Source organism: Pollicipes pollicipes, unplaced genomic scaffold, assembly GCF_011947565.3.
Source record: "Pollicipes pollicipes isolate AB1234 unplaced genomic scaffold, Ppol_2.1 Scaffold_5724;HRSCAF=6776_pilon_pilon_pilon, whole genome shotgun sequence".
Taxonomy (NCBI): Eukaryota; Metazoa; Arthropoda; class Thecostraca; order Pollicipedomorpha; family Pollicipedidae; genus Pollicipes; species Pollicipes pollicipes.
Window position 1 is genome coordinate 17,295,385 of NW_023596746.1, and position 19,280 is coordinate 17,314,664.

The 19,280-nt window shown below is 50.0% G+C and overlaps 1 protein-coding gene across 1 annotated transcript; it reads right to left on the reverse strand.

Annotated features, from left to right (window-relative positions):
- Nucleotides 1-739: 739 nt before the first annotated feature.
- LOC119103305 (gamma-secretase subunit Aph-1) lies at nucleotides 740-6,242 on the reverse strand. Its single transcript, XM_037226777.1, has 6 exons — nucleotides 6,158-6,242; nucleotides 4,328-4,457; nucleotides 3,867-3,986; nucleotides 3,478-3,575; nucleotides 2,817-3,067; nucleotides 740-2,102 (listed from the first exon to the last, which is right to left on the reverse strand). The coding sequence occupies exons 2-6, from the start codon at nucleotides 4,438-4,440 to the stop codon at nucleotides 1,920-1,922; spliced, it is 765 nt and encodes a 254-aa protein (XP_037082672.1). The 5' UTR covers nucleotides 4,441-4,457; nucleotides 6,158-6,242; the 3' UTR covers nucleotides 740-1,919.
- Nucleotides 6,243-19,280: the final 13,038 nt, after the last annotated feature.

A 19,280-nucleotide genomic window follows, 5' to 3' on the forward strand; every position in this document is an offset into this window, starting at 1 on the left:
CGACCCCGCTAGGGTCGGGGAGGGCAATACGTTCCTGGACAACCTTACGACGCCGCTGCCGTAACTAGCGCCATCACGCTCCACACCTGAGCGACACCAGGTATGCCCAACATTACTTCCATACAAGCCAAGTGACCGTGCATTGGCAATGTCACATTGCCGGGCCTCAGACCAATGACGTACGAGCTGTTTGAGCCCACAACTTTAACGCGAGCCGTCATTGTGCGGTCTCATGCCGACGCAGGGCGCCTTTGACGCCGCGGGTGCCGGCCCGTCCCTATGACGGCAGCCAGTGGCCGCGTCCAGACGGAGCCCAGCCAGTCTGCCCATTCTCGGGCCGGCGGCGACGACCGAACCACGGCCAGGTCAGCGTGCTGTCCACGTACCCGTTCGCGGAGCCGGCCGGCGCGTGGGCAGACCCTGCTCGCCAGGGGTCCGTCTCACTCCACCGGCGTGGTAACGACTGCCACCTGACCCCCACCAGCGAGGCCGCGTGGTGCCGATGCGGGATGAAGCTGGTCGAGAGTAAGCCATTTGATAACGGGTGCTCAAGCCACGTGTAGACTACCTTTTAATGTGCGGAATCAAAGCTGTTTGGGCGAAACATTAACGGACCATAATTAAAATCAGGTATCGGTGTTTACGTCATCACTGTCAGCGTTTTTATTTTTTTTGGTATCATATCCTCCGTACCCAGCTCTCGGCCGGGCAGAGATAGAGCCGCGCACAACACAGCGAATACATAAGAGTGTATTCAACACACGTGAAAGAAGCATCCTGACGTCCGAGCGCCAGACAGTGACGGCCAGAGAGCCAGCGCTGCCGGTTGGGCCTCACGACCACCACCGGCTCCACTTGCTCGATGCGGAGGAATGGCTCAGGATGGGTGCGCGTCAGCCGGATATTCCAGTATGACGTCACACGAAGACGCGGAAGGATGCGGAGGAATGGCTCAGGATGGGTGCGCGTCAGCCGGATATTCCAGTCTGACGTCACATGAAGACGCGGTAGGAACGAGGGGGGTCTGAAACGAGCACAACGGACTCTTGCACAACAGAGCATAATGCCTCCGGCGTCTGTGATTAAAGTAATGTGACGACATTAATACCTATTACGGGAAAAGGGGCGATACATTTCCGCCAAACGCAAATTTTATATTGGAGACCAGAGAAATGTGACAATAAATATGCAATGCAAGCGACAGCATACAAGATATGACATCACAGTTCATCACACAATTATCTTGCATCATTCACGCTCACACAGTATAAGCATGGTACATACATTTTACACGCTTCCACCCCGGACCGTATCAGAAAAGCATTATTTTTCACTAAAATGTGTACAGCGCAGGTACCGGACAAGCTGACTTAACACATTTCTGAAAAGCATGTACTTAAACTACTTGCAATGATCATATTAGCATTAATTGCCTATGGGCGCCGATACATGGAATCACCTTTAAGACATAAGCCGGAACAATACGAGGGTAGTGTGGCGCCGACAGCAGGGCCAGACCTCAGCCAGCACACGTCTGTGTGGCGGCTGGGCCCCCGGGTCAGGGCCGAGGCGTACCTGGACTGCACTGGTCCGGCCACAGCTGCGTCGGAACAAGGGGGTAGACGGTGTACGGACGGTGTGACCGGGGCCACGTCCCGGAGTGACCTGGTCACACCGCTCAGGGGGGGCGCGCTCGTCCTGCTCCCTGGCGGCAGTGGTACGGGCCGGCCCTGCCGCCGCACGGCAGCGATGCGGTCTGGCCGTCACCGCACAGCAGCGGTGCGGTCTGGTCGTCACCGCACGGCAGCGGTGCGGTCTGGCCCTGTCACCGCAGAGCAACAGTGAAGTCCGCCCTGCTCTGTTGGGTAGCGACACAGAGCACGACCGACAGACTCTCCATGAAACGGCAGCGGCCGGACCTACTCCCTGTCGGGCGGCGGCGGTGCTGGCACCTGCAGCTGGGTGGGCCGGGGCCGCAGACAGGCCAGCAGTCGGTCGCCGGAGCCGCCGGTGATGAGCAGGGCACCGTACCCGGTCACCAGCGTCAGCACAACGGCCGGCACTACTGTCGCCGCGTACAGCTGGCTGGCGTTCAGCAACGTCTGCCCGGCACACAGCAACCGCGCAGCGTCACAGTCCGGCACACAGCGGCCCTACGGCGTCACGGTACAGCACACAGCGGCTCTGCGACGTCACGGTACGGCACACAGCGGCCCTACGGTGTCACGGTCCGGCACACAGCAGCCCTACGGCGTCAGAGCACGGCACACAGCGGCCGTGCGGCATCACAGGGCGGCACACAGCAGCCCTATGGCGTCACAGCATGGCACACAGCAGCCCTACGGCGTCACCGTACCACACAGCGGCCGTGCGGCGCGACGGTCCGGCACACAGCAGTCGTACGGCGTTACGGCACGACATATAGCAGACTGGTGACATGACCAATGATGTGAATGAAGGTCAATGTTGATAAAAGCAAAATGCAGAGACTGCAAACCCATACAGCTGGTGGGAACAATTATAAACATATAAAAGGTGCAACAAACTTCAGTCTCAACCATATCAGATGCACCAAGAAACATAGTGTTAGAGAAAAATACCATGCAGGAAAGCCTACTAATGAAAACTGATATCAAACCATGCTCTAACCACCATGACATCAATCTTATCACAATTTCATCAATCTCACCACAATGGCAATAAGTTCCTCTCCTGGGTTGCAGTAAACCCCTAGCACCAGCAAAGCAAACATCATTGGCCACCACAAAAACTCAATCACTCCTGTGCATTACAGGAAACATCTGTTACCATCTCACCAGCGAAGAAAGGGCGAGATGAGAGACGAGCACGAACGCCAGCTGCAGGTACTGGCGACGGTCGAGCGCGCTGAAGGAGATGACGCCCCAGAAGGTGTGGAGCAGGATAAAGCAGAGGGTGAGCACGGCCGAGACGAGGAAAAAGAAGGACGAGTGGCCGCGCAGCCCCATTGTGCCTGGTCCGACAGCGTCCGCCAGCACGTTCACCAGCGAGAAGGCGCCCGACATCATGCCGAATCCAAGCCCACACACTGAAAATGCCAACCGAGGAAGTAAGCACGCGAAAAAGTGAAGTGGTCCACCATCTAGCAAGAGCTTTGGCCAGACTTGATGAAATCAGCCCACCCTTTACATGGCTGGCCTGAAGACGACCGTCACCGTTTTTTAGGTTAAAAGTGGGTGATGAGGAAGTGTACTTAGGCTCTGTGTGTTCTACTCCAAATGCAAGGTCTGTCTGCTAAAATTCCTCAACAACAGTACATATTTCCATCTTTAGGGCCAAATTCACAGAATTATTCAATATGATGGTCTCCCACCACTATCTTGTATCTCTGTTTCATCACATCATATAGCATTGTCCATAAAAAATAAATTTCCCACGTGCCTGCTTGGGAAGCCTCATGCACTCTTCATGACCACCATTCCCAACATCTTAACTCACCATATGCCATGATGTGTGGATTGGTGACCACCTGGTCATTGTCTGTGACTTTCTTCAGACCATTTTCAGCCAAGCGCAGCAACTTGTAGAGCAGAAACCTGCAGATCACAAATGAGATAAATGGATCAATGACAATGACAGCCATTTGAAGCAGTACAACCCACCCACAGTGCGGCTGCCATACACACATAGTCACCTGGCATCAAGGAATAGCATCACCCAGCACAATGACCGTGCTTTGACAATGTAAATCAAAATGCAGGCAACAGCATGGACAAGTAATAAAATTATGAGAGTGCTTTAATTCAAACACATTCTTATTGTTCACATACACAAATTAAGTGCACCCAAAGCCTGAAAGCCTCACATTGTTTAGCACTTTGACTTGCCTGAAGAGCTCCTGCAAGAGAACGGAGAAGACCATGCCAAATGCCAGGTCACTTCTGAGTGGCACAACCGCGAACCAGATGAGTGATGAGAAGAGTAGTGACAGCAGCCAGAAAAAGGCACTGTAAAGACACCAGGTCAACAAAGTTCAGCAGAATCTCATCATGTGCTAGAAATATTGCCATATCAGAACGTCTGTGCACACGGATATTGCGTATAAATGGCAGCTCAGTAGCTTGCATTTATGCACTACCAACTGTTTTTGTAGCCACAAACATGCTCCTGATCCACCTGAAGAACAGAAACACTCCTGCAATAATCAACTTGTAAAACACTGCAGCAGTTGAACAAGGCAGTTCCTGCAATAATTAATTTATAAAACACTGCCACAGTCACACCAGGCAGTCACATGCTGATCTTAATGCTGGGGTGGCATCGCCAGCTAGCTTAGTCTTATACCAACCTGGACATCAGAATGATAATTCTCACAGGATCCTTGGCAATGGTAATGATGAACATAGCCAGAGGTGGTCCAAATGCCAGAAGGCCACATCCAAAGAACTCCATCACAGTCATGACTGCAAATAGGCTTCCTGAAAGAGAAAGAAAAGACAATGAGTAAACATTCATGCACTTAATGAATAGCTTGACATTCCTGTAAGCCTCATATGCATTTGCAGAATGGCAAGTGTCTCGGGAACAGCACATTTAGATGTGACACATCACTGATATTGTGAATAATTATTTCACAAAATAAGTTAGTGGGCTGAGTAGTAAAAAACAATGCAGCCTCCCAACAAAATGTGCCAAAAAACAAATTTCTCCTCAAATTTCACCCAACTTCTTTTAAAATTCAGGGTCCAGAGCTCAACTCATGGGGCTGAAGCACACCAACTGAATAACCCCCACCCCCTGAAAAGTGAGCCACACCCTGACAAGGGCAGATCCTTTGAGGGATGAACTGTGGCTCACCCTGACACTTCTCCTTTGAGGGATGAACTGTGGCTCAAATGAGTCAAGGTCTAACAAGTCATCTTACTTTTTTACCAGCAATAAGGTTTTCCTTTCTCACCTACAGAAATGGCCTAAAATGTAATTTCCTTCAGTAAAGCTGCTTACATTTACTTTGCTACAAGATATGTATTCTTCCAACTTGGACCAACTAGGGAAACCATATGGTCAAGTTCCCTTGATGGCTCTGTTAGCCCTAGCCTCTCCCCCAAGGTCCAACCTCATTCCCAGGCAAGGAGGGTGAATGATCAGGCCAAGTAAGCCAAGGCATAAGATTTTCAAGCACCAAGGATGTGTGTACCTTAAAGTGTTTTACAGAAATGACTCCCCATTATTAATTAATGACTTCCCTCTTCACTGCAGATTAAATTTCATATTCAGATAGGGGCTCCAGCTAACAAAGTTTGCTAGTTGATCAGATCCATGGGAAGCACACTGGTGTATCTTTAGCCAGGAGAAACTTTTTTCCTTACTCAGAAGCAGAACTGATTTTATAATACTTGAACAGTCTGTTGCACACCTACTCCAGGAGCTTGGCCATTCACCTCTTTGATAGAAGTACCAAAACAGTATTCCAAAAATCATCAAGCAGGTTGCGCAGGATGTAAATGTGAATTCATGGTACACAAATCCAGGCTCTTCAGCATTCCCCCCCATGCAGTTGGGCTCTTATCCATTGCCCTTTAACCCTGACCCGGACATCTGACCTACTCTGACATTTGTCAAGTCTGACATCCCTAGACACTGGTTTGACAGCTGCTCAGTTCAATACTGACTGGCTGATTTTGAGCAAGGTGGGGGCCACAGGCAGTGAGCCCAAAGCCAGGGTATTACAGCATGAACAAAGATAAACATCCCTGCCACCCAACTGGCCAAATATTAGAACACTGTATCCAGGGCATCATTACCTACTTTGTGAATGACTCTCTCAAGCCAAACTTTGAAAAAAATCATTACACAATACATGCTGTCTGCATGCCTATCAGCAATATTGTTTTCAACAAATGGTGCTGCTGCAAAGAAAAGTTCGGAAAATCCTACTGAGCACTTTGAGATGCACAATAAATTCGAAAATTCAGCGCAATTTGGCCTGGGCAGAATTCATTGCATGTAAGGGCGAGTTTTGCGGCCTGCGCTATCGACACCGCCCAGCGCACCAGCGTTCTGAACGCGTCCGGCGCAGATGCTGGATTTATCGCTGCTTGCAGTTCAGGGCCCATCCCAGCATGACAACCATTACGATACAAATCAGGGACATTAACTGATATAATCCACTACGCACCTCACAAGCCGCGTCGAATCCTCACCACCGCCCCTATTCCACGCGGCTACCGCCCAGACTGCGTCACCGCGGCCGTAGTGCCATGGGTATTTCGCTAAATCAGGGCAAGCGCGATAAGGTAGCGTTTGTTTCCAAGTCGCTTGAAACTTTTCTTGACGAAATGTCAAAAACATCCTCGGGAATATTTAGTACGAAATCTTCCTAACAGGGAACGGTATTTAGTACCGATTCGTACTAAAACCGGCGATGTTTAGTACACATATATACTAAACAATACAGCCCGGTAAACCAACGCTGAACAGAGGAAATAAGGCTAATTAGAGGTGAACATCATGACTTTCGTTTTGTTCGACGAGAGTGGGAAACCTTCACCACTTTGGGATCCCAATTCTCATTTGATTGCGAGTTGCTCCTGGGACGCAGCAGGGTCGGTCGGTCGGTGATCGGTGGGAGGCATGGGGAAGCGGTTAAGAAACATGCCTGGAGAAACTCTTGCACGTAGTTTACAGGACAATGTTATCTACAGGCTGAGTATGATATTGATGTATCCTGGACTACAGGGCCTGGGGAAAGATTGGCATCCGGCAGTGCGGAGAATAGGATACTAGTCTCGAGATGTAGCGGTTAGCACCAGACTTGGGTTTAACTCAAATGTCTTGAGTTAGCTCCGGACTGGCTGACGTATTGTGGAACCTGGTCCAGTTTGTAACTCAGCCCTCCCATTTTCCAGAGTACTACTGAAAGTACCCATAAGATTGCTTATGTTCAAAACAAGCCAATTCCATTACGCTGCGGGGCCCCCGCTTCACGAAACTAGATCACAGTGCATGTCTGGCACTGGTAATTATCTGGGACCGGCCACCCATCTCCAATATCATGATATCAACATGAAGCGCCCCTCTCGTCACAATGGGCCGAGCACATTGCAAGCAATAATGGGCATATTGGAGAGCCGGTTGTAAGCCTTCAGGCTTCGTTGCGTATGTATGACAGGAAAGAAACGTTTTCCCATAGTGCTACGTGAAAGTTAGTTTTTGACTGCAGCTCGGTCCATAACTGAACTATTTCAAACGTTTTAAAAAATTAGACTCTAGCGTCTCGCATATTTACGTATTCAGAGGAGAAGATCCCTTGACCAACAGCCTTTCCCTGCTAACTTAAATTAATCTTCAACACGCATTACGTATTATATCTACGTATTAAGAAGAGAAGATCCGTTGACCAGGAGCCCTCCCCTGCTAACTTAAATTAAGGTTCAACCCTACGTTTCAACAGAAGCCTATATACGAATGAACAGAGATAAGATATCATATCGGCTTGCTGATTCCGGTCCCCAAAACTTTGTATTCATAATGGATCGAACTAGTACTATGGTTAATTTCATGACCATAGCTTAACCGGAATTGACATGAAGGGGCATTTTAAATTGAGGATGAATGTACCGCGTCGACTTTCCGAGCGAGAACAAATTCACCGCCGAGAAGGATAAAATCATCACCTTTGTGTTAACTCTCAAGATCAGATGCCGGCAAAACACAAAATTCGCGTACAATGGTCATCTGAAGCGTTTATTCTGAAAAATTATGATCACGGTCGTTCCTGGACGTCTATTCTGGAATGATGTGCCTTGTCTTGCACAATCTACCTCGAAAAAATGATTTGGAAATTAGCCTATTGGTTAAGCAACATTCATGGTCCCAAAATTGCTTTAAAATGGAATGAGGCGATCAGAGCCATATTTCTGGAAGTTGACTCATCATGTTACGTGCATGACATTGTGTGACAAAAGGTAAAGCACGATAATACACTCACATGCTTTGTTGTGGTAGATTTCACATTCTGACATTAGTCAGAACTGTTGGAGGCATTTTATGCGTGTTTTATAGGTCTTTTGAACATCGTAAAGCAAATCATCCAACATTTCTAGTCATGTTTCTTACAAAAGATAGCGTTTTGTACTGTCCTTTGATTGAAACCACTTGCGTCATTCCATCTAATAAAAAGCCGAGTTAAGACGTAAATCATACCTTGTCACTTGATATCAAAATATACCATGCAACGCGAAAAATGCGTTGATTTCCACTTACCGTCAATGATTTGCCACACATTTTGACGGACTGCAAGAAGTCGGTTGTGAAAAGTAAGTGGCACGTCGACGGTTTAAGCTAGGTGGGGTTGCATTAGTAGGGTAGCACAAACAGGCCAATTTTTGACGTTCAGGTGCGAAAATGAAAAGCAGCGAGACTTGTGCCACATGGTAAGATTTCAAGAGGAAATTACTTTTTTCGTTTTCTTTTCTATTGTGTTGGAAGCTTTTAAAGTGTTTTTATAATGTTAGAAGTCGAAGTCATCGGCTGATTAGAGAAACACGTGCTCCAAATATTCCACCTGAAGTGTTTAGCATCTAAACAGGTCTACGGAACTCCGACATACAGTGCTTTTAGCCGTGCATTTGAGGAAAATGAAATGTCACGTGATGTAGAAAGCGACGAACAATATCATACCAGTTGCCATTATATTAAGCGTAAACTTAAAGCAAAACAAGCCAATTACATTTCCGGCGATCTCTGCACCTTCAGTTCGACATTACTATATGATGCGATATAACTTGTTGCTGTGTTTCGTAAGAAACATAGACATTGCTCGCATTTATCAGCTACCATGAACCTCAAGTGATTGTCTCGTTCCAAAACTGAGTTAACCAAGAAACAACATTAAAAGAGACTTTACCAAAAAAGGCAAGCAGCTTTAAAAAAATCCTTTGATTGCTACTTGTCGACACGCAGCTAGCACATATTTGGACGGGCTGCTCAGCACTGTTCGTTAATCGTTGTTTCATTCTCAACGTATTGATCCATAGGCTGACAAAGTTGGTCGTTGAGAAAAGTTGGAGAGTAAAGTTGAAGTTGTGTAAAAATTGAGAAGTTGTAAAAAATGGTACAGTTATGACTAACTTGAAACAAAAGCATCACGCTTCTGTGTACGTTAGGATAAATCATAGGTAATTATCGTCGTCACTGTTGCTTTACGACTCATTCAGCTGCTGAGACTATATGGGGTCACCGGCCTCTCACCCTGGCAGGAAGGGCGGGCGCCGCGGTGACTCGAACCCCGTACCTCTGGTTTCTCGGACGCGCAGGAACTTACCAGTTGCGCTTACCACTGCGCTTTCGGCACTCACAGATAGCGCATATGGGATGAGAAAGCTGCACCGACCTTTCCAGCGATTGTCAAGATCTTGCAATAGCTCTAAAATTCAGCGAGTCGCCACAGAAAATTGGGTTTCCAAAAGCAAAGCCGGTGTTAAGTCTACGAGACTACAAATGATAAAGTGATTTTTATTAGTGCGTTTCAGCAGCATAGCAGGCATTGGCACTGACGTAAAATACAACCCAATACACGAACCTGGTAACATGATTTACAGAGCTCCGCAACTTTTCTTTAAACAACAGAAAAGTGTGATTAAACTTTTTACCTTTGCCTGATGTCTTTTCTATGAAAGTACGCCACTACTTAACTCCTAATCTCCGGGATTATTATTCCAAGTTCATTTGCAATTAAAGAAGAGTTTACGAATGCCGAACGAAATTAATCAAGCCTTTCAAGCTGAGATGTAGTGGAAACATGCTGGGATGAACTGGCACGAATATGAACACATCAGACGTGTTCATCTTCCCGAACATTTGATAAACACCCCATTGGACGTTTAAGGCCGCAAAATTCATCAATCTTTAATGAACCGATGCGCAAAAAAACGCGTTTGCGCAAAATTTGTTGCGAATCGGTCCACAATTTATAGAAGAAACGAATGTTAGGTCTAATTGGTACGATTTGACAGGATCTGACCTATCATCAAAGAAAACTTTAACCCCGAAATCATTCCCACTGCATCCGTCTGGCAGTCATGCTGTTCATGGCGTTTGGCCAACGCACGGGGGCTGAGGCGATCGTTCCAGGCACGGCGGCCTGTGCAGCTCCCCCGCCTTGCGCAGCGAAGGGCTAGGGAGGCCTGTCGTAACCGAGGAGATCATCCCCCACCCTACCTGATCTGGCGAGGGCGGTCAGATGCTTTAAAACGCCGCTGGCCTAAATTCGACCAGGACTGAGCCTCAAGCCTTAGCATGGGGCACCACGAAGAACTTCAATCAGCTAGGATGGTTCCTTAACAGAAGACCATCTATCGCTCCGCTGTGACCGTGGCATCCATCGCTGGTTAACGTGTAAACGCATTATTACTGGTGGCACTATTAGCGCGCATTATTCTGCCCTTCTGCAAAAGAAGGCTGCTGGTACTGCGGTTGTTTCCATGCATCCCTAAAATGGGAGCTTTTACGCGACTATCGCTTCTTCGGAAAGCCGGTTTGTTCAGGGTTTTGAGCTGATATGTGTGGAATGTGTTCTGCTAGCAATGCGGCTCCCGGTAAATGGAGCGACTTTGCTTAAAATATGCCCTCGGCAGGTGGACCTAGTTCAAGAGGATCGCTGCCAAAGCCACCGGCGGACAATGCGCGTGTTCACGTTGCTCGCGATTCTTGTATGCATTTCCATCAAATCAAAAGAAGGGCTCCTAATCCTCGCCCTGGTTCGCCGCTTTCCTAACGCGGACTTACGGGCGGAGGATGCGACCTCACTCGCATGTCCAATCAGAATTGGCGAAAAAACACCAGTGGTTTGGTCTTAACAAAATCTCGCGTTTTGGTGATAGTTTTAAGCTGTTTTTTATCATTGAGCCCATTATGGCACGTCAAAGGTAGAACTTCCCAGAAAATCGCACCTTTCCATCTTTGCAGCATTATGTATACAATGAAGTTTTTTTGCAGCGCCAAAAACCTTAACAGACGTGTATCTTGTTCCATTTTGAGTACATTGGTGTATTCGTTATGTGTTTTGAGCATACAGTTACGATATATCGCTATGTCAATGGGACACTGTCGTTCCGCCGCGTGCGTTCCACGGCATCATCGGTTGTTGACCGTCATACGCGTCGGCCGTATATCGCCGTGCAGTAAAATTTGGTATCGTCGTGAGCCGGCGCGTGACATCACAGGTTACGTGACTTTGTGGTCACGTGACGTGACGTTGGGAGAGTGCTGGGCGTTGATTGGTGCTGACAAACGTGCTGACGACAGACCGAATGCGGCACTGGCATCATCGTCAGCCGGCGCGTGACGTCACAGGCCACGTGACCTTGTATTCACATGACGTGATGTAGGGCGAATACTGACCCATGGTTGGTGCTGACAAACATGCTGACGGGAGATCGAACACGGCCCCGGATTTTTTTATCAGCCTGTCAGCATGAAGAGGAAGCGCTGCTTGGTTAAACATTTGAATGGCAGAGCGGTCCAGTAATCTCATGCAGTCCAACCCTAGGCATAGTGTGTTTGGCCACGACCACGACAAAAGATAGGCTTTCCTTCTTCATACAGCTCCTTGTGACACTGTACTACTTATCGCAAAAAACGATTTGCGATCAGCGCTCAACGTTTTATGCAAGCCGGCTTCCGCATAGGCGCAGGGGCACCGCAAGCTCTGCTAAGTTGGTGGAAAGCCCTGTTGGTTACTTCTTTTCAGTCAGCCGTCATGGGGAGCCAATGCTTAGTTTTAAGAAAGTTGAATGACTCATCCCCCTCCCTAGCAACCCAGGTCCTGCGCAGGCACTGGCACTTTCCATCCCGATTTGAATTTAACGACTTTGGTGAATATAAGCTCGCAGAGACAATGAAGTTCTGTGATGATTTGGTGACTGTAATGACTGGGATGGAGTTCTTTGGATGCGGTCTTTTGGCATTTGGATCATCTCTGGCTATGTTCATCCTTATAATTTCCAAGCATCCCACTATAATTTTCAGTCTGATGTCCACGCTAGTATTGGACTAAGTTAGCTGTCAATATCATAGCTTCCACACCAATTTCATTGTAATGGTTAACTGCAAAAAATTGCAACGTATATCATCTTATACGGCCTTGAATTGTGTGCAAGTGTATTCCATCCAGGTGGTTGACAGCACAGGCGATTCGCAAAGTTATTACGCTCAATGTCAGATACTTTTAATCGTGCACGGCGGACGCAACAAGGTGCACACGGTATCAATGTTGGAGAACTATCGCTGTCGATCGACATCAAAATTACCAATGCTTGAGCGGGGAAATTTTTTTATAATCGCGAGACTGTGACTGCACTCGAGAGCGCTGCTAATGTCTACCAGCCTCCAGAAGAACACCCTTGTCGGATTAGGGCAACTTTTTTATCCGGTTTCTAGGGAGCGTTCCACATTTGTATGAGGTTTTGAACTGAAACAGCATTCTTGAAGACCTTTCGGTGCTGTTCACAATCCTGCCCTAAAGAGCTAAGTTCTTCTAGTTTTTTAGCTACACGCCCGCGCAAATAGGGGAGAATATTTCTGGGAGAGCACTTCAAAGTCATCTTGGCATTCATGACAGCATAATAACGTCATTCAAATCCTACCATTCCATGAATCATGCGGTGAGCAAGATCAAGAACAACATAATGACCGAGATGTTCACATCTTGAGTTCGTGAGCACGATTTCCAGATATGACAGCCGTCAATTGACTCCGGATCAATGTTGTGCAAAGTACGATGACGCAACCGAACAGTGACGTACTGTAATACCATGCTCACTCGACGAATTTCTCACCGACGACAAACGGTAATCACGAGCTACCCAAAGCCCATCTTGCATAAAAGCAACAAGCGCCGTGATTAACTCAATAATTCAGACGAGGTTCCTGTATGGTTTTGAAGTCACGTACTCGCACATGGTATAGTGCAATGCGTAATGCCGTGAATATCTTTTAGGAAATAGTGACTGTACCCACTAATAATTGAACCCACAAAAGAAAGGCTCCTTGGGAGAAATGCGTCTACCAGCAATGACCATATTTGCTTGGATCAATTACGCATGCCATCGTTAAGGGCGGCTGCTGGTAAATTGGCCCACTGTATTGATTCGCAGGTAATCATCATCCAGCAATTCCCTGTCATAAGCTGGCTATCTGGGAGCGATTACAAACTGTGACGAACACTTTGGCTCACCGACTGTACAAGGTTTTACGAAACAGATGCCTTCGTCCGAATATGGGCAGCAAACGTCACTTTGCTGGGATTACGCAACTAGCGTCCGTACATTCACAGCGTCTCATGCATGTTTTTTCACCGGTCATATTAAAGAGGAGCATTTATCATCGGCTCACAATATTCCTGCGGCTACCCGTGAGGAGCCCTTGCCTATGTGGTGCGCAGGACTACCTCCGTCGTTACCCGCGAGCAGTCACTGAGTTAAGCACCCGTGCCGCATTTGGACCGTTGTATCAAAATACATTTAATTGAACTCGTGTAAAATTCATGGTCGCCCCCACGCTATGCGCAATATATGAACTATGCAGGGGAGATGAAATTACACCGAACACGGACCTGACCACGACGCGTTCTGCCTCGTGGAATAACGTTCAGGCCTCACAACATCCCCTAATCGGCTACTTCCCTGCAGACTGTTCATTGAAAGGCGTAGAGCAATGAGGCAGGGGTCAGCGCGCGATTTTACGCGATACATTAGAGACATGTTCGTGTGAATTCTGCTGTTTTGGTGCCTCGCCGCCGGCCCGCTGGTACACACGGTACGTCCGAAGTCACCGCTGTATTTGGCACTCGTCACAGACGCTGGTCACAGTCCGTCCCGCCGGCACGTCCGTCCTCGCGTCGGCGGCTCTCGGTTTTCTCCCTGTTACTGCCTCCTCTCCTGGCCGCCGCGTCCGCGTCCCTCGCATGGGGCGCCTGGGGCAGGAGGAGAGGAACGCGAGCACCTCTAAGCGGCGCTCACCAAACTACGCAAGCATTCACTGGCTAGTACATGGCTAGCTCATCTGTGGGTCCAAAGACGTCGAATTGCGTTGTGTGTAATGTTTTCTTAAAAAATTGCGCCCGTTCGGCCGGTTGTGAGCCCCGTTGGATCCTTTAGGTCCCCTCGGCATGGTTCATGGGGGGCATGGTCCCGCGTATTCCCCCTCCCCATCTGTATCCACCACCGGTCCGAGCAGCTTAACAGATGGGCTCCGCCGAGAACATAGGGCCATCCATGCAAATAAGAAGTAACCAAAACACATCATGGAGAGCTTCGAAATGGTCGAGTGTGCCCGAGCAAGTAATAGATGGGGCTCCTGACAAAAGCGCAGGTCAGCTCCCGAGCAGATTATTATATAGGGCCCCACGTGAAGAGCGTAGGTACCTCCACTCGAATGAGAAGTCCCCCAGACCCAATGTAGAGGGCCCCCGAATGATCGAGTGGGTCCAAATAAGTTAACAGACAAGTTAGACAAGACAGTTAACCCTTCTAACAAGAACGTAGGGCCCTCCACTCAAGTAGGAAGCACTCAAGACCTTATGTAAGTGGCCCCCGAACGATGGGATGCACCACAGCAGTTTACCGGAAGTAGCCCGACAAGAGCGCACGGTCCTCCATTCAAATATGAAGTACCCAAAACCCTGTGCAGAGGGCCCCCGAAAGACGGAATGTACCCGAGCAGATTATCAGGTGGTCCCCGACAGGAGCGCAGGGCCCTAACTTCAAAGGAGGTGAACAGATGGAGTCACCGACAAGAGCGTAGGACCATTCATTCAAATAGAAGTATCCAAGGCACAATGTGGGGGGGGGGGGGGGGGGGGGGCTCCGAACAACCGAGTGTGCCCGAGCATGTTAACAGATGGGGCCGCCGACGAGAGCGTAGCGCCTTCCGTTCAAATATAAAATGTCCATGACACGATTTTGAGGGCCTCCGAATGCTCGAGTGCTCCAGAGCATGTTAACAGATAGGGCCCAGTCAATAGCGCAGGGCCCTCCATTCAAACAGAAAGTACCCAACACTCGACGTAGAGGTCGCCCAACAATCGAATGCACCCGAGCAGCTGATCAGATAGGCTCCCGACAAGAGCGTAATAAATGCAAATGAAACGTACCCAAGGCCTCGTGTAGATGGCGCCCAAATTATCAAGAGTATCCAATCAGGCTATCAGATGGCCGCGACAAGGGCGTAGGTCCCTACATTAAAATACCCGATGTGCAGGGCCCTTAAACAATCCAGTGTGCCGGAGCAGGTTAAAAGTTGGGGCCCCCACAAGTGTGCAGGGCACTCCATTCAATCAGAAGGTACCCAAAACCCGATTTAAACGGCCCCGACCGACTGAGTGTACATAAGCAGGTTAACAGATGGGCCCCCGACAAGAGCGTAGGGCCGTAGGCAAGTGACATAAAATTGGAAATGTCCTAGACCAATGCAGAGGGCCCAAATCGCGAGCGTGTCGGTAGGTGAACCGAAACCAACGTAAAGGGCCCCCGAGCAACAGAGAATCGGCAGGTTAACATATGGGTCCCAGGCTCTACCCCACAGAGAGCCTTTCGGGCGAATGGGGAGAATCGGTGGAAGGCCCCTGGTTGACAAGAGCGTCCCGGCCCGCTAGCGAAAAGAGCACAGCAACAGTGCAGGACCCTCCGAGCAACCGTAAAGAAGTCAAGGCTAACTTGGAAGACTCCTTAACGATCAGAATGATCCTGCAAGTGGGTATATAGGTCCCCCGCAAACAGCATAGGGCCCCTGGACAGCGTAATAAGACCCAAATTTCCAATTAACAACTTTTAATCGCTGAAGATTGCTTTCTCTTTTCTCGTTGGCCCTTCGCTTTTGCTTGCAACTGTTCTTATTGGCCTGGAAATCCAAAGATGTCCATTTTCATTGCGTTTTATGTTTAAAAAATATGCATCTGTTCGGTCGACTATGGGCCCCTTCGGAGTCTATGGGCCCCTTCGGGACCCAGGGGATGCATGGCCCGTGGTCACCTCTTCTAGATCCACCCCTAGCACTGAACACTGCAATCGTGAACGTTTTGATGGCTCTCCTAACGGGGTATCACACGGCGGCCCGGGAAAATATTTACAATCGCAGTTGACTCATGGTATACGGCCCGGGCGGATGGCTGCTTTGGCGCACCGTGTTAATTCCGGTTTAAAAGTGACCGAAACCCCCAGTTTAAGGCGGTCATTCGAAGTAGAAACACAATTCGGAGCTTATATCAAAGCAAATAATTGTATTATATTTGCACTTTAACCAGCATTTTCTTCCCAGTAAATGCTTGCTTTGCGGGTTTGAAACTCTCCCCGTTCCCCGCAGGGGCACCGGCTTCGGCCGGTGTAGGGGACTAGCGCCCCCTCGGGTCCCAGCTCCGGTAACGGGTGGACAGCGCAAGCTGTTCGTCTCAGGGCGTAACGACCTTGCCGGTACGTGAGCTCCCGTTCCTTGCCCCGCCCGCTTCTTTCCTATCATTTGCTTTCCCGCATCCGGCCCACTCTCCACTCCTTATCGTCGTTTTATCGGGGTCGCCGTTCCCCTTCGCCCGCGCCCCCGCGCCCCACATGACCCCCGACCCCTGCGCCCCACATGGGTCTAGTGGCCTGTCGCTCACGCTACGGTTGGGTGTTCCGTGCGGGTCTCCGTTTGGGCGCCTGAGCGCGCGCAGCGGCCTAAGGGGTCAAGGGGCGGCGGCGCCGAACCACGGTCAGGACGGGAAGGGGTCTTCCAGGTTACACCTGGCCGTGTAGGATGCGTCGTTCGCCCTGTATAGCACCGGGGTTGTCCTGGCGGCGACCACCTCCCGAGGAAGTGTTGGAACGTCCCCCATTTAGGCTCCGAGGTGGGTGGGGAGCCCCGGTGCCGAATGCTTGGTAGAAATCGCATGGCTTACCAAAACTCAACGAACACCCGGCCCTCGAAAGGTCGGACAGCGCTGAGGTCCGGGTGCGAGGGGTAGTCGGCCCCCCTTATCCTCGGATTCTGATCTTCTCCAGCGGAGATGTAAAGCTTTCCACCCTGTCACCGTTCCAACGACGGAACGGCTGTGACAAGTTTGGAGACATTACGAGATGTGACAAGCTGAGGGATGGCAACATCGAGGTAGAGTTCGCCGGTAGTCTGGAGGCAAAGCTGCATTAGAAGCGAAGGAGTTTATTTATAGTATTCTTGATGAGAACGGAAAACTTGACAAAACCGTAGCCTTGACAATTACACCACACAACACAAAAATTCATCTAGAGGCGTCGTAAATTGGTTTGGTCTTCGTGATGTAACTGAGAGCGAAATTGCCGAGGAGCTTTCGGAGTTCGGCGTATCCGCCGTGCGCAGGATCCCGGTCAGGAGAGGAGAACTGAATGCTACCAACAATATCATTCTCACTTTCAGTCGCCCAGACCTGCCATCAGATATCCGTATGAGCTATGCCCGCTTGAATGTCCGCTCTTTTGTTCCCAACCCAATGCGCTGTTTTCAATGTCAACGGTTCGGCCATACGAAACCCCACTGTCGCAATAAGCCAGTGTGTAGCAAGTGTTCGTCCACAACCCATCTGAGCGACAACTGCATCGCTAACCAGCCTTATTGCGTCAACTGTGGTAAGGACCAAACACCACACACTGTGTTTTACCGCACATGTCGAGCGTTCGTCAGAGGAAAGGAGACATTTTCGTTAAAAACGTCCAAAGACATATCTTTCCAAGAGGCCAGATACCTGTATGACGTGAGTCATCCTAACCTCTTGCACGCGTCGAAAGAAAAAAAACTGCTTTGCCGCACAACAACGTCATCGAGCAGATGACTGTCATTCGGTTCGTGGGACTCTTGAGAGCGCTTGGTCTTACTGTTATACCTTCAGCACATACGCCGGACTCGCAGCCGGCAGTCCGAACTCCTTCCTCGCCAGCCGACAAGTCTATAGCGGACGTTGGCGTCCGGGTTAAGCCCCCTGCTCCATTCCCGGCACCGGGCCTATCGGCGCCCACCGTGTTGTCGACTCCCCCGGCGCCGTTGCCTCCTGCCGGAGAGGAGGGATGGACGGTGGTCCGGCGTGGCCGTGGCCCGTGGGCTCCACCGACTTCCGCGTCGGTTTCCTCGCCACCCTCTTCCATCTCCGCTTCGTGTGCTCCGCTGTCTTCGTCACCTCCGACACCACTAGCGAACACATGCGGGCGGGCAATAGGAACGTTGGAGCGGCACGAGGCGGACAAGCGCGTCCGCGATGCCAAGCAGGCGCGCTTGGCCGAACAAGAATGGACAAAGGGGGCGAACCGTGTGTTCGCGGGCAAGAAGTACGAGGAGTAAAGGTGGGCAAGGAGTACGTCCCCCGCAGCAGTACTCCATCGCCCAGAAGACTAGTAGAGCCCTCCACTGGTCCTCAGATGCCTGGCAGGGCCCGATCCATGGGTCCTCTCCCTCCGCCACCCAAAATTGGGCACGCTGGCACAAAGCGCCTCCCCCCCCCCCCCCCCCCCCCCCCCCCCCCCAGCCGGCCGGCCGTCTCCATCTGACGGAGGAAGCCCAAGGATTCGGCCCAGAGTGGAGCACCGCCCTACGGAACCGAACCGTATCTCCCAGACCGAGGTGTTCGGTCCGGCAACAGACGCAGCCAAGTTCCTTTAAATCGTAGCGGGTCTAAAAGTGTAACTTTGACCTCTTTTTTAGTACGCCCCCTTGCAGGCGTCTTGACTGCGATATTCTGCGCGTTGTGTTGGCGAGCTAGGTGTGTGATGGCTGCCCTCACTTCTTAGCTCTATGACAGGTATCTTACAGTAGGATTGCAGGGGCGTGAGAACTAGTCTACACGATCTCAGAGTCATTCTGAATCAGCGTCGTCCGGCCATCGCCTGCCTGCAGGAGACCAAACTGGCACTCAGTTCAGTATCACGAGCTACACCGTAATGCGTCGGGATATGCCAGCTGATTCAACTGCACACGGCGGAGTTTTTTTGGCTGAGTACTACAGTGCCTCGGTCCAACGCGCCGTCTTACATTCTGACCTGCAATCTGTCGCAGCCGAGGTACTTTTCGGGCGTCGCGCAATAACCGTCTGCTCGCTTTACTTACCTCCTGGCATTCCGTTTCCGACGGGAGAAATGTTACTTCTGGTGGCCGAGTTTCCCACGCCCCTTTTTTTGCTGGGTGATTTCAGTGCTCACCACACATCTTGGGGTTGCGCCCAGCCCAACACTCACGGCAGGCACTGCGAAACCTTTTTGCAGATGAATCTCTCTGTCTTTTAACACACGCCCGGGTGGCCGGCT